Source organism: Triturus cristatus, chromosome 2_1, assembly GCF_964204655.1.
Source record: "Triturus cristatus chromosome 2_1, aTriCri1.1, whole genome shotgun sequence".
Lineage (NCBI taxonomy): Eukaryota > Metazoa > Chordata > Amphibia > Caudata > Salamandridae > Triturus > Triturus cristatus.
Genome location: NC_140581.1, coordinates 604,384,587 through 604,399,390, shown reverse-complemented (window position 1 = coordinate 604,399,390; position 14,804 = coordinate 604,384,587). Strand labels below are relative to the sequence as shown.

At 45.8% G+C, this 14,804-nt stretch overlaps 1 protein-coding gene across 2 annotated transcripts in view; it reads left to right on the top strand.

The window, feature by feature from the left end:
• The first annotated feature begins 2,152 nt into the window (after positions 1 to 2,152).
• LIX1 (limb and CNS expressed 1) overlaps positions 2,153 to 14,804 on the top strand; it is a 744,382-nt gene continuing 731,730 nt past the window's right edge. Inside the window, exon 1 of one of the 2 annotated variants that reach the window (XM_085632538.1) lies at positions 2,153 to 2,587. In XM_085632538.1, the coding sequence (XP_085488664.1) occupies positions 2,506 to 2,587 (82 nt within the window). In that variant the 5' untranslated portion in view covers positions 2,153 to 2,505. The remainder of the gene's footprint in view (positions 2,588 to 14,804) is intronic. The other variant, XM_085632539.1, reaches the window with a different exon arrangement.

Genomic DNA, 14,804 nt, shown 5'->3' with positions numbered 1-14,804 from the left:
CGTCCGGCTTTTGAGCACATAAAAATCTCCCTCCCTCAGTTTTCAGTCTGTCCTCTCTTAAAACCGGGACAAGAGCTAACTTTGCCTAAATCTTTTGGGACAGCTGGCGTCTCAGCAAATCCGGGGCGCCTGGTCATCCTACTACCACACCACCCATTCTAGTTGTGCTCCCTATAGAATCCCCAAAAATTCTAAATTACCCTGGCCCATTTGCACAGGGTTACTGTTCTGTGTCGTAGCTCACCCTCTTTGGGCACGCACAGCACAGACTGTATCAGTGTGAGTGAAATGCTGTCACCAGCCCAGGTCCAAGCTAGGGACAGTGCTGCAATAACAAAGCGTTGTGCTGCAGTGATAAAAAGGCTTGCAATAACAGACTGACCAGCAGGTGTGTAGCTTCATGGGGGTGTTTGCGGTGTTACACCCACCCCACCCTAATAAATCTATTCTATAGTAAGTAGTTGGGTACAGTTGTTTTCAGTCCGGTATGGTGAGGAGTCTGTCAGATTTCATCTGGGTTTTTTACATATAAGCAAACACACAAACACACAGAAAATGTTGGTTATTTAACAAAATATTGTTTTTTAAGTAGTTCTTACAATCTGCATTCCGTTCCCTTTCCGCCGCCCCTTAATCTCACCTTCTGTATTGCTTCTCTAATAATGTATTTTAACATGACATGCCAGCATGGTTGATGGTAAACCTGAAGCCCACACCCCCCTAATGTTACTGACCAAGCTCCGCTCCTACTGACCAGTGGTTTGATAATGCTGGATTGTCTTTGACTGCAGATTTCACCAGTGCTTAATTTGTAATAGAATTAGTGATGGTGGCCAAAGCTCTGCACAGAAACCTGCGGCCTGTGCTTTTGAATGTCAGCACGCTGAAAACCAAGGCAGTGTGGTCCTGAATCGACCTCATGCCTCTTCTGCCAACTATCAGACACTCCTTGTCCCCTTACCTCACTCGTGCAGTTTCCTGCCATCTCCCTTTGCTGCGTTTTTTCCGTCTTTCTTTTCCTACTTCTTTCCCCTATATGTGTTTTCCCTCTCTTGCTCGTGATCACTATCTAATGAGGAAAATTAAGAGCCGGTCCCCAAAAATGAGTGCCAGTGGGCTCATAATAAGCACTGGACCCTGGCACACAGGCTGAGTTTGATTATGGAGTCGAGATCTCCCTGCAGGTTGTGTGCTACTTCACTATTCTGCAGAGGGTCTACCTGGGGTCCCATGAATGCCCTCCCAAAGTTCACCCTCTGATGTCACACTGATTGCGTGCAATTTCCTGTGTGGTCCAGTCAAGAATCAGTTTGTTCCCACATTAGCATTAATAATAGGACGCAGAGGCAATGGTGTACCCACATTTCACTAGGACCCCACCCTCATACAAATGAGGGAATGCCCTCTTGAGATGGTGAATGTGTTTTGCTGTTCGCCCTACGTGGGAAGGGTATGCCCAGACGTGGGTCCCGTGCTCACTACGCCACTGGAGTCAAGCTATCCTGGCTGAAGAGGGGTGAAACCCCGAAACCGGTCCTAGGATGCTTGATTCCGGTCCAGGGAAGACATGGCTTGGCAGTTCGGGCTGGACTGTTCCCATGAGGCACAGGGTCAAGACTGATTTGCAAATGGCCATGTCTGAACTGGGGTGGCATGGTGAGCAAAATAACGATGGATTAAACCCAGATCTGTGAATGGGGCTGAATGTTTTGCCAATGTGCAACATATGTGCAACATTCCGTCCATCATCTTGTGTCTAATGTGTAGAATGTGCGCCTCTGCGCAGCAGGGGAGCTAACAGCTCCCTGAGCCCAAGATGCACTTTCATAAAATGGCGACAGGTTGTTTCATTGGCAATGAACTCTACTGGAGGGAGCCACATATGTGCAGGTGTCATAAATAGTCGCTGGTATATCGCAAGAGCGAAATATCAGATAATGTGGTGTAATTCCTCTTCTTAGAAAGAGTCAAAGAGAGTCACGTGTAGGCTCGCTGAATAGAAGGGTTTAATAAGTGAAAAGTGTTTGGGGCAGAGTTCTGTAAACCGTCTCTGTCCCTCCCGTCACATATTTCGCAGCCACTCACAGCTCGAGTTATTGTTTCAATAGCAGCCGCCAAGAGGCAGAAACTGCTCTTATTGTGTTCTTATTTCAACTCAAGGGAGCAGAGCTCCGTCTGCACACTCGGGGAAAGTCTGAGGGAGCGAGGAATGCCTTTCACATGATTAGCTGCTGCGGCGGCCTGTGGGTGGGTGTGTTCAACAGGAGGGAGCGGTAGGAGCGAGCCTGTCAGCCGGCCCGAGAGCTAATTAGCTCCGCGCACAACAAAGATAAGCGAGCGGGGAAGGGGACCCCTGGGGGCTCTTTAGATTCCGGGCGATGTCTGATTGGCAGATGTTAAAAGGGATTCCTTGGTAATCCGGAGCATCAATGCACTGCACAAATTCAGCCCAGAAGTGGAGGGACCCAGGCATGAGGACACTGCGCGGGAGCACGCAGCAGCGAGATGGACCGGACGCTGGAGTCCCTGCAGCTGGTCGTCGCCCAGGTGCTACCTCACAGAGACCCCGCCATGGTGTTCAGAGACTGTGAGTACACAGGGGCGAGTACTGAGTGTGTACGAATGAGCACGCAGCTCGGTGGAGTTCAGCGAGTTTGTTAAACCAAATGAGGGGTGATTGAAGTTTCAATATATTTTTCCTCAATTGCTTTTTAAAATAACCGTCCCTTGTTGTTCGCACCAATACACGAAATCTGGCGATCAAGATAGTGTTTTTTTTAACTTGAATTTTTGAAAGTTAACTGTTTGAAGTTGTAGAACAACAGAGGATAAATAAGGGTTTCTCATGAACTTTGCTAGTTCGTGGGTTTTTCCATCAATCCTTTAATTACTTTATAAAGTGACTTTTAGGATGTGAGGTTGAGTTACTCCGACGGCAGCCTGATATCCGGAGATAAGGCTGTGCAAGAAGCCGTTCCCACGCTGCGTAAACAAGCTGTCCGCGTGCATCCCCCGCAGGGCTGCTCTGTCCTCGCGCTCCGGGTGCCAGATATTATTTCACCATACTTTGTAGAGCTTGTCTGCGGACCAGGGCTTGCATCAGAGCACATGCAGGAAGCTCGTCCGCTGCTGTGTGGAGTACACTTTCAAACACGGCTTGGCGGGCTTTCCTCAGCCCTTCAATGCTAGCGGCACCCTAACAGCATTTGAATCTGCACCCCACAGTACTTGATTTGCATATATCGTATCCAGTATGCATGCAATATAAGCATCCTTACGAATTATATATATGTGGCAACCCAGGCTTTAGACCTCATACTGTTCAGTGTGCTTAAGACGGCAGGTGGCGTTTGTGAGGTAGCCGTGCTGCCAAGTGGCCCCACATTACATATGATGCCTTCGGTCACCGGGCCTTTTTCTATTGCAAAAAGTAGTTTGCATGCTGGGCTTTTAATATCAGACATAAAATGTTAAACAAGTATTGGTAAATTCAATTGATATGTGCTTTGTTAGGCATTTACTATTCTTTGTAGTATTAACTGCTGTGTGTTTGGTGCAGTGGGAGTGTGTGAGGTGGTTATGATCAGGGCAACTGAAAATGAGTTTTGCGGCTGCCACATTACCCGCATGATTATGAATTCACTACATAATTCATGATCTGCTGTTTATTCTGAAGATTTAATTTTTTTTTTAATTCTAGTGCAAATGGATCAACAGTTACTAAAACAGTGCAACATGTTACAGTGCAGTGGAAGGACTTTTGTAAATGTTGGGTGGTCCCTTTTTGGTTGCTTATTGGTATGTTTTGGGGGTAAACCGAACCAATGGAGTGCCTCCTTTGCTCACCCAGTGTTAAACCTGTGAAAAAATGGCAAAATAATAAAGTAATACTATCACAAAATGTGCCGCATAATACCACATCATTTGCCTCTTATTGCTTTGCTGCATAATTTAGTCAACCATGCCCCACGCTGCTGGTCCTCTCCTGCCGCATAATTCCAGTGGCCTTGGTTATGATGTAAAGAGACCACCAGTCAGAGGAAAGGACTGTGTAGAAGGGACAGTAATTGACAGGGTTTAGAGTGTTCGAAAGACAGATACAGTCCAGCAATCGCACCCAGTAGTAGGGATTGGCGGTGCATGAAGTAAACCGGTCCGAGACAGCTCGTGAGAGGGGAGTTCGGGCAGTGACACCTGTTGATAGGGGTTATGGGGTGGAAGAGCAGGCGGAGACTGAAGTGCAGGAAGATACAGCCAGTGGCAGGGATTTTGAGTGCAAGGGCAGAAAGAGAACGGCGAGAGATAAACAGAAAACCGCATTAATAGATCATGGGAAGAGGACAGATAGTACAGAAAGGCACCGAGGCAGCAAGAGGAGACCTCGTGAAACAGCAAGTGACTAAGAGATGTGTAGGTCACGCGGACGCCTGCAGGGGGAACGATTGGAAAGAAGTGGGCTAGTAGTGAATGCCCCGAGGGAGAGGGATGAGGAGAAAGAGAGAGAGCTAGTGACATGGACTGAGAGGGTCATGGATGGAGACATCACCAGACAAGATAGTCAGTGACGGGCTGGACCGATGATGTCACTTGAAGTGAGCAGAAGGTTAATTTAAAACTTTACTTCGTCGAAGCACTTTTTGTATTTTATTTTATCAACGAGAACTGTGGAAAATGCGTGGGAAAACTCATGCTGTGACTCTATAATGTATACCTATACTAGGGACCCCCCACCCCTGTGCTGCACAAATAAAACACTGTTGCACCAGAAACTAATGGGGAAGAAAAACACACACGTCCAAGAAATACGCAACATATGAGCTGCTTACACCAGAGGCACACAGTATGCACAATACAGTGACAACTAAACTTTAGTACTTACCAGACGTTATTTCATTCGAGACTTAAGCCCTAATGTATTTTTATTCTATACTCGCTAGACTTAGTTGTTTCCAATTCTCCGTTGGTGCTTCTGCGGTGGAAATCCAATTTTCCTGCCACCTTTGGTCTTGTTAACAGTAGGTCATTTTTTTAATTCTGTAATGTGTTCACAGTTCTAAAAGTTTAGTAAATTAGAAAGGCAGGATTCTGCTGTCAGGGTTTGTAATGTGCAGATTTTTCTGCATTTATTTAATGCAAAATAGCTTTACTTAATCACGATCACTATTTCTATAAGTAAAAGGCATACATCTGCTTGAGGTGGAGCGGTAAAGACAGCTGTGCAGAGACAATATGGCATATCGTTTACTCCAGCAGCGGTCTAAACTTTGAATGGGGGAGAAGGGGGAGCGTTTGGCTACCATTCACAGACAGTGCCCATGCTTCAGTGGTCTCAAACCTAAGAGTCTAAAACAAAGGGAGGGACAGAGAGGGCTGTTTAACGGGGTCCAGCGTACGTGCCCAAATACTGTGGAACAAAGGAGAGTACGCAGTTCCCCAATGGAGGGAGAGGATGAACCAACGTGAGTGGAGACAGAAAGGAGGGGAATCCTCCTTGTCGGAAGTAGAGTCCTCAGACACCCAGCAAGGTGGGTGTCATGCTTCATCATATGGACTCGCTCCTCATCGGGTAGGCGGTGCAATACCCGACGGGCACCCATAAAGGGGCTCTTTAGCGGAGATCTTCTGTTCCTGCCGTATGGTGCCGTGGGTGTGAGGGCCCTAGGGATCTGTGTAGATGTGAGTGAGTGGTTTAAAAAGGTTGGATAGTCCACAAGAAAAGTTTAATAGAGTGGTAATCCACCTTGTTAAAATACAAAAGAGAGGCTGCTCGTTGGCTCAATGGTCCAGGGGAGCAATGCTCTACTCTGAAATTGTGGTCGACATGTTTCACGCAGTGTGTTCAGAATGATACTGTGCATTTCCTCAGGACCTATAAACTAACTACACATAGTGGTCTGGTGGAAGAGTTCCTACCTCCCACTAATCTTGTGTGCGAGCACGTAGTCCTGCCAAATCTAGTGGAAACCTAGACAGGGATGACACAAACAAAAACATATGGGAAAAGGTAAGCGGAGTCATCATTACAGCCCCACCAAGCGTCGTCCATCAAACAGGTGCATATGAGGCAGAGATATGCGCTCTTCAAAACAAGTGGGTATTAAAATAAAGTATAAAAACACTGGATGACTGGGAGAAAACGCATAGAAAATAGAGACTGTAATATTGTAAAATGCCTCACCCAACTACGTGAAAGCGCTGGCTTCAACGGTGTTCTCAGCAGATGACACCTCCGTTTTGGCTGCCCTATATGACGGGGAATAAAACAGCACAAAGTTGATCAAGGGCCCCCTACAGCAGTGTGTGTAGCACTGGGAACCCCACTCAAGGAGGATACGTGCATCTGATGGTCCACACCCACCATAGCTCACAAGGTGTTGAGCCCTCCGATGACGTCAGAGAGCCCGATATACTCAGGTATTTAGTTTGGCACTGGATAGGAAGTGGAAGGTGCAATGCGCGACACTACCGAACGGAGATGCCTCGGTGTGCGCTACGTTACACCCAGCACAGCCACCAATCCCAACAACAATCACCCGCAATCGCGACTACTCAAAAGAAGGGCGCCTGGTGGAGGTGCGACCAACAAGCTCGGAGGCCCTCAAAAAGTAGGGACACACAACGTATGGGCAGTGCTCTGTCTGGCAACACTCTCACAAACACCCCCGCACAAGCTGGAGCCCTGCCTGTGTACTCACCTTTCCGTAGTAGGACATGCCACTGGAATCAAGCTATCCTGGCTGAAGAGGGGTGAAACCCTGAAACCGGTTCTAGGATGCTTGTTTCCGGTCCAGGGAGGACCTGGCTTGGCAGTTCGGGCTGGACTGTTCCCATTTGGCACAGGGTCAAGACTGATTTGCATATGGCCAGGTCTAAACTGGGGTGGCATGGTGAGCAAAAGAATGATGGATTTAACCCAGATCTCTTGACTGGGGGTGAATGTTTTGATTTGTTCTGCATTCCGTCCATCAATTGTGTGTCTTTCGCTCTGAAAGAGCAGCCCTTCATGGAGCTACACTTTGTGCAAGAGATGGGGCTGAAAAAGAACCATATGTTAGAATCTACTCCACCCCTAGCGCTCCGTCCATAATCTCCGTTTGTTTGCTTTGTTCGACCTAAGTTGGCAGGGTATACGCGGACGTGTGTCCCTTGCTCACTTTGACACTGGATTCAAGCTAGCCTAGCTGATGAGGGGTGTTACCCCGAAACTGGTCCCAGGATGCTTATTTCTGGTTCAGGGAAGACCTGGCTTGACAGTTCTGGCTGGACTGTCCCCATGAGGCACAGGGTCAAGACTGATTTGCATATAGCTGGGTCTGAACTGAGGTGGCGAAGTGAGCTAAAGAACGATGATGAATTCATCCCAGGTCTGTGACTAGGGTGAAAGCCGATGCAATTTATTATGAGTTTATATATCAAACGGGGTTACCAGAGACCACAATGCAAGATGACTTTCTAGGTGTTCCACTTTTGTCCCCCAGGATGGATTTGTTAATTGGATACATCTGATGCAGGATGTTACCTGTGAGGAAAATCTCAATCGGTTGTGACTTGTGTTGCAGAAACGTACCATTCTTAAGGCTTTGCATCGCTCTATGTCTCCTCCCAAATTGATGATTAGTCGTGTAAGTAGATACGTAAGTTGAACTCAGCTGGTTCTTCAACTTATTGGCAGGCCACAACTTTTGAGGTAGTCAGGAGAGTTAGTTCATCCCTAATGTGACCAATTCCCTGATCTCACTCTCTTCCTGGCCGTTGAGTGAACGTGAGACTGTACAACTAAATTAGTGGTGGCCCCTGGGACAGCAGGCATAGACAGGTGCATGAGAAGATGGGATATCGAATGCTAAGCGGCATATCGAAGCCTCTCCATTGAAGATCCTGCCACCTCGGAATTGTAATTCATGTATTGCTTCTCAGCTCACCTAAGGGGTCCTCCTCTAAGGCTCTAACTCTGAGCCAGCCGTAGACGCATCAGCTTGGGAAGAATGAGACCATTGAAAAGGCTGTGAACTTCATGGCAATTATGTGGATATAGGCTGGCGGCTGGTGGTGCTTGGCACAAGAATATGATACAAATGCTATTCTTTTGGGAGGGGCATCCAATCCTGTATTGCTCCATTGCTAAAAGAGACCACTATGAAGAAGTTTATTCCCCTCACCACCAAGTTCCTTCCACCTGCTCTGTGCGTGTGAGGCAGGGGTATGAGGATGGAGACACACATAGCCACTGCACCCAGTGAGGGTATGAAGGATCCATTTTTTCACGTGGTCATCCTAAATTTATGTTCACTGAGTATTTGTGAATGTGCATCACCCCCTGGTCTACCGCTAACAAGGATGTTTCTACAGTGGTGCCGATGCTCTCCACTTTCTCCAGCATCACCACATGTGCTGAACACAACTTCCTTGAAGGTCAGTGTGTGGTAGTGTGGTTCCAGAGCTATTACGTACTTTAAATTCCTATGTGTATTTTGACATAATGTGCTAAATACCCTCACTCAATACACCCCTATCATAAAATGGCTATCGTTCAATAGATCCAAAATGAAAACGGCTCCTATGTTTATGGATTTGTAGAGCGCGTGGCTGCCCAAAGTCTTCGCAGCGCTAGGAGAAAGGTGGCAGTCCGGGTGCAAGGATGTTAAGGGAAGAGCCAAGTTTTAAGTCTTTTCCTCCTACATCGGAATAATGGCTGATGGGGGCTTACTTGTTTCTATATAGTGATTAATACCATAGTTTGTCATTTCGAAGCATTCTAAAAGCAAAACTGGAAGTCCCAGGCTGTAATGTAGTTTTTGATAAGCCAGGGATGAGTGAATTGAGATGGGTCTCCTTTTTAGGTACCTGTAGCAGAGATCTATATGAAACCTGCAGGGTCGCTTCCATGTTAATGCAGTATGTAAATGGTCTTGGCTTTCAATACCTCGCTTTATTGATTCAGTAGTAAATTGGGAGTACTCTCAAGAAGGGGTCCACATTTACCATGAAGTATAATATGTATGCCATGCTATTGAAAATGAATATGGTCAATTAAATGTATACATACCTCAATCATCTATTTATTATCTTTGTTGAGGGAGGAGAGAAACATCATGGCCCAAGGAGGCTTCTCCTTTCATGCGTCATGGCCCCCACACTTAACAATAGTAACAAATAGCACACTGCACTCTGTATACGGGTGTGTATTTTAACATGATGACTATTGTATCCAGCTAGATGAAGAGATCCTGCAATGGGCTCGCTAATGATGAAATAGATGTTTTGTGAAGGATTGCACCACCTATTTACCCGCACAATGTGACTAAAGAGGATCGACTCCCTATAATTACACGTTGCTTCCTTTTTTAAACAAGCGCTATTTTAAAATTTGCATTTTTGTTAATTTTACGACATACTTTTTCATAGTATTATGCCAACCACTGACAAAGTAAAACAACCTACTTGATCTAGTATTGGTGTAGTAGGTGTCATCTTCCAGCTGTCAAATCCAGGCACAGTGTTTAGAAGTAATGGCTCATGGTTTCAAGGAGCTCTTTTCCTGCCACATTTTAGGAGTTTTCATTTTCAGCTGTCAGATTCTTGCTTCCCTTCTAGCTTATAGGACTGAGGCACAACAGCTACCAATCGTTACTTGCCAGGGCTTCCAGATGATTGGCTACAAGCACTCTAGACAGCCATGGAACTCCAATGATGAGGCAGAGGTATTCAGTAGGTCCAAGCACAAGCAGTCCAGTACACAATTCTCACTGTGGAAAATCTTTAGAAGTTGGCTGGTCGGGGCTCATGTTTGCACGAAGAGATATTGTGTACCAAAACAAATGGTGCCCACCTTTCACTTTATGGGCAAGTTAGCTATTATTAACTAAGGGGCCAAAAAGATCCCTTATGTAGTTCCAAACGTGCAGCTTCTGTTCTAGCAGGCGCTATGTTTTGCGCACCTCTATGCCCCGCTTTTGCTCGAGGTCCTGCCCAGAGTGTAGTCACATGTGGCACTTCCTCTTGTGCAATCACCGTCTGTGTGGATATTGCAGTGCAGTCAGTCTCTGCATGTGCCCACCTTGATTCTGCAGTCTGGCCTCTTGCCACTCTGTCTCCTGTGCTCTCCTTTGCAGGAGACTGCACATGTAATTGAGAAATGGTATGTTTATGCGTAGTATGCCCATGTGGCACTTGTTATGGTGTTCGCATCCATAAACTTCGGCTGTGTGCCCACTTTAATACTACCGGCTTAGAGCACACTGGCTTCTTTTGGCATCGAGATTTGAATAGAATAACCACGTGGTAGCCGCACTTCATGTTTGCCCTTGCATTGCTGATTTTGTGTCTATTTTAATCCACCAATGCAATGTCCTCTTTCGAGGTATGTGTGTATCTTTAAATGTGTCCAGCATCCTGCTGCTTTCAGTGATGCGCAGTAGGAGTTATGGGACTGCAGGCTACCATGGGTAAGATCTGGAGCTCCAAGTCCTTGTTCTCTGCCAACTTAGAAGGCCATTGTGGATGAATGAGCTTCTCTGTTCATCTACTCGATTGCACAATGGTCCATCAAATGACGCCCAAAAAGCAGGTTTCCTAAAAATGAGGCAATAGATATTTTTGGATACCTGATGGGATCCTTCTGCAATGATGCTTTAAAAACATATTTGATTGTTTTGAAGGATAAAACCACCACCAGGGTTTTGTTGTGCAATCACTACAAAACTCTGCCCTTGAAATGCCCAAGCTTGCCATAGTCTGCATAACTGTGATCCCCATTACTTTCCCATGAACTGCGTGGCTTTACAGATAAAAATGGTTTTGCATCGAATCTAGTTAGATGGTAATTTGTTTAAATCACTACTCCTCCCATTGCCTAGTTATTAAAAGAAATCCATATTCCATTTCTTGGCTATTATCCAGTGTATTGGTGTGCTTGCAAATACCGTAGACAGGCTGTCCCCCTTTTATAAGCGTGCACGCTGAAAGCTGTGCTGGCCTCTCTGAGATACTGAACACACCACAAACTTTATCTGCCTTTGATTTCTTTGACCCCTGAAGTGGGGTGCACATGAAAAGTTATACCCTTGAAAACGAATGAAAGGCCTGCTTCATGTTCACCCAATAAAAAGCATCATCTGCAATGTATTTGCTGGCTTTTGTCCTGTTCATTTGTGAGGTACGAATGATTCAGATACTCAACGTCTGCGGCATGGTCTCCAGTAGGTATTTCGATTTATATTTTAGGGTGCACACCTTCCAGCGTGCACGCTTGAAAAGAAGTGGACACACTGTCTACGGCATTTGCAAGCACAGAAATACACTGACTAATCACCAGGAAGTGCAACGTGTTTTCTTCAATAAATACTAGTGAGGGAGATAGTTATTACAAAAATTGATTCCATGCAGAACCATTTTCATCTGCAAAGCCTGGCAGGTCGTGAAAATGTGTTAGAGATCTGTTTAAGATAAAACCCGAGTCATAAACCGCTGACCTGCTTTTAATTTGCTGAAGATGAAATGTTGAGCCTCTCACGGATCCCCAGACCCGCTGGGATGAATGTGTTATGTGCAAAGAGCTGTCAGCGCGGCCAGCACCTGGTAGCGGGCTTCTTTGCTCACGTGGTGCGCACCTGGGGCATGTTAGCTTTCCTCCATCCTTTGAGATGTGGTGGTTTTTACACTGTGGTCTGCCTTCCCACAGACCTGTGGTATTGGCTTCATGTTCTGTGGTTTCTCAATGTTGAGTTTTTCGAACATTTCAGCAAAGGGACACCATTTCTCTTTAAGAACACAAGTTCGACGGGTTATTCAGCATTGCTATGATGGTTAAGATTGATAGTTGAGTGCAGAACTCTGCAGGAAGGCTGGTGACTGAATCTTCATGGAGGGAGCGCATGCATCATCCAGCAATTAGAAAGTTACATTGGTAGTGAGTGAAGGAAAGACCCAACACCGTGAGTCTATTACTCAAGGTTAGAGATCCATTGTATCGAAAAATAGATTTCATTTTATTTACTAATTTAAACACACTTGGGTATCAAAGTTTGGAACAACCTGCCTTAAAACATTACACGGGTGCGTTAGTCAATTAAAGAAGCATAAAGTCCATTGTTTCTAGAAATGAACATAATGCGCCAATAACTTATATGTCCTCGGTTAATAACCCCTTCAAATATTGAATTTGACTAAATAGACTTAGTCCCACAGAGCGGCATTCCTTTCACTTCCATATAGCCCGCTCCCTCCCAACGATTGCAACATTTTGGCTACTGGACAGGACACATGGCCTTTATGTGAAGGTTTCAGCAAAGACCTTCTGTGAACTAGAAGACCTTGAAGCCCAATTTAGAGTTTGACCGACAGAGTACTCCAATGCGGTGGAGTACCCTGTTTGCCAAACCAGACCTTCTGTGAACTAGAAGACCTTGGAGCCCAATTTAGAGTTTGACCGACAGAGTACTCCAATGCGGTGGAGTACCCTGTTTGCCAAACCAATGGTCCGCCTGCTCTATTTAGACTCTGGAATCCCTGATGGCTCTGCTGGTGGTAATCTTCCACTGATGGCATGCAGGACTTGGCTCTGTCAGTGTAAGGACATCAGACCGTCCACCCTATGTAGCAGTGGCGGCTTCCTCTCTAAGGCGGGGGAGCGTTGCCCCACTGCTTAGCAGCAATGAAAGAAAGGAAAAATAACATTATAGCTTTCTGTTGTTGATTTTATTTGTTCCTGCTGCGGTGTCTTGGCAGGGCGGCAGGGGAGGAGTGGTGGGCACACTGTAAGTGGGCATGATGCTTTGGCCGGCCATCTCAGCCCGGCCATAGCATCATGCGCACTTTGCAGGTGGAGAAGATGCACAGGCCCCCATTCCCTGGCTGAGCGCCAAACCATGGTGCTCAGACCAATTACAACACTGCATTGCCACGTTGTGATTGGCTTAGGGGATCCTGAGTGTGCTTCCTGGTTCCTGTTCGTCCCAGACGCTGAGGAGAGATGACGTGGGAGAGACGTGGTGATAAGGGATCCTGGTTGTGCTTCCTGGTTTCTGTTCATCCCAGACTCCGAGGAGGGACGACATGGGAGAGACGCGACGATAAGGTACGTTGCATTTGTTTTGTTTTTTTCCTTTTCTTACACCCCCTTACTCCGACCACCGCCTGCCACCCCTGATCCGTGCGGGCCGCCACAGCTATTTAGAGCAGAAGGTCTGATGTATTCAGTTTCTTTTATGTTCTCTTCATGACCACTAGGCTTTTACTTCTGGCCTGAAGAGAAAAAAAAAATGACTCACACCCGCTTTGGGAGTTTGTTTATGTAAAACAAAAAAGTTTGTTGAGCAGCTGCTGGAAACATGGCAGCTCCTCTGCAAACATTCATGATGTAGAGATCTCCACCAGGCTGGTGTAGATCTGTACCTATGGCATGTAGTATTCTGTCAGAACAGCGTAGATTACTACCTCTTTTCACCTGGATGATGCTAGGCTTCCCAATAATCTCTAAATCTGGTCGTTACTCTTTTAGAACCTAACATAACATAAGAGGTGTATCACACATTCACCCCAGAAGATCTGGTGGTGCAACTGACAGATAGGGGAAATGTCTTGTTAGCTAACTCAATGCTACTCATTTTATCATCCATGGAAGGATGAAAGGCTAATTTTACCCACCAGTGTTCTAAACTGTGATCAAGCGGTCAAACACAGATCCCTGTAGTGGATGCTTTAGTTCAGTGAGCCACCAGACCGTTTAATCTTCCAGTTGTCTGTCCCTTATAGGCCATTGTTACTTGCTGAGCTAGTTGTTTGAAAACTAATATGAATTATATTTTCGATGGTACCTTGTTTGTTTTGACATCTACAAGAGTTTAATGTGTTTTCTTGCAGTTGCTAAACTCCCTTGCTTCAGAACTGTGCACACTAAATGCTAGTCTTACACTGTGGATAAATGGCTTTAAGAAACTCAGCAGGCCTTTATGCATTTTTGGCCTGCACTGTAAATTGCCTTCAGTGGCTGGAGTCCACGTAAAGTGCTCCATGTTTGCAAAGCTTAGCTCGCATGGGGATGTGGGGGTCATCCAATGTGAACTTGTAACATAGGTAATGATGACCATGGCACTGTTGGAAATGGCCCTTTCTGCCGAGTTACCCCCAAACCTTTTGCCTTCCTCCTCCCCTTTTTGCTGCATTTGTTTTTGTTTGCCTTAGGACTCTGTGCACTTTATCAATGCTAACCAGTGCTAACTTCGATAAACATGGTTTGATTGACCTAACACCAATTGGCATATTTAATTTACCTATAAGTCCCTATTAAAGTGCACTGCATGTGCACAGGACCTGTAAATGAAATGCTGCTACTGGGCCTGCAGCACTGATTGTGTCACCCACCTAAGTAGCCCATTAAACATGTTTCGGGCCTGCCACTGCAGAGCGGGGGGGGGGGGGCAATTAACAGTGCCATTTCGACTTGGCATTTAAAACCCCTTTCCAAGCCTTAAACACCCCTTCTATTCTATATAGTTCACCCATAAGGCAGGTGCTGTGTAATTATAAGTTAGAACATTTACTTTTAAGTTTTACATGTCCTGGAAAGCTCCTGATGTTTTTCACTACTGTTAGGCCTACCCCTCCCATAGGTTAACATTGAGGATTCCCTAGCACATATAAATTGTAATTCCCTTTGGAAGGAGGTAGATGTGTCATGTTTAGTACCTATGAAATTGTACTAATCATCTTTAATGGTAAAGTATAATTTATTGTTACATTTTCAAAATGTCACTTTTAGAAAGTTGGCATTTTCCTGCTCTTAACCCTATGTGCCTGTCTCCAAT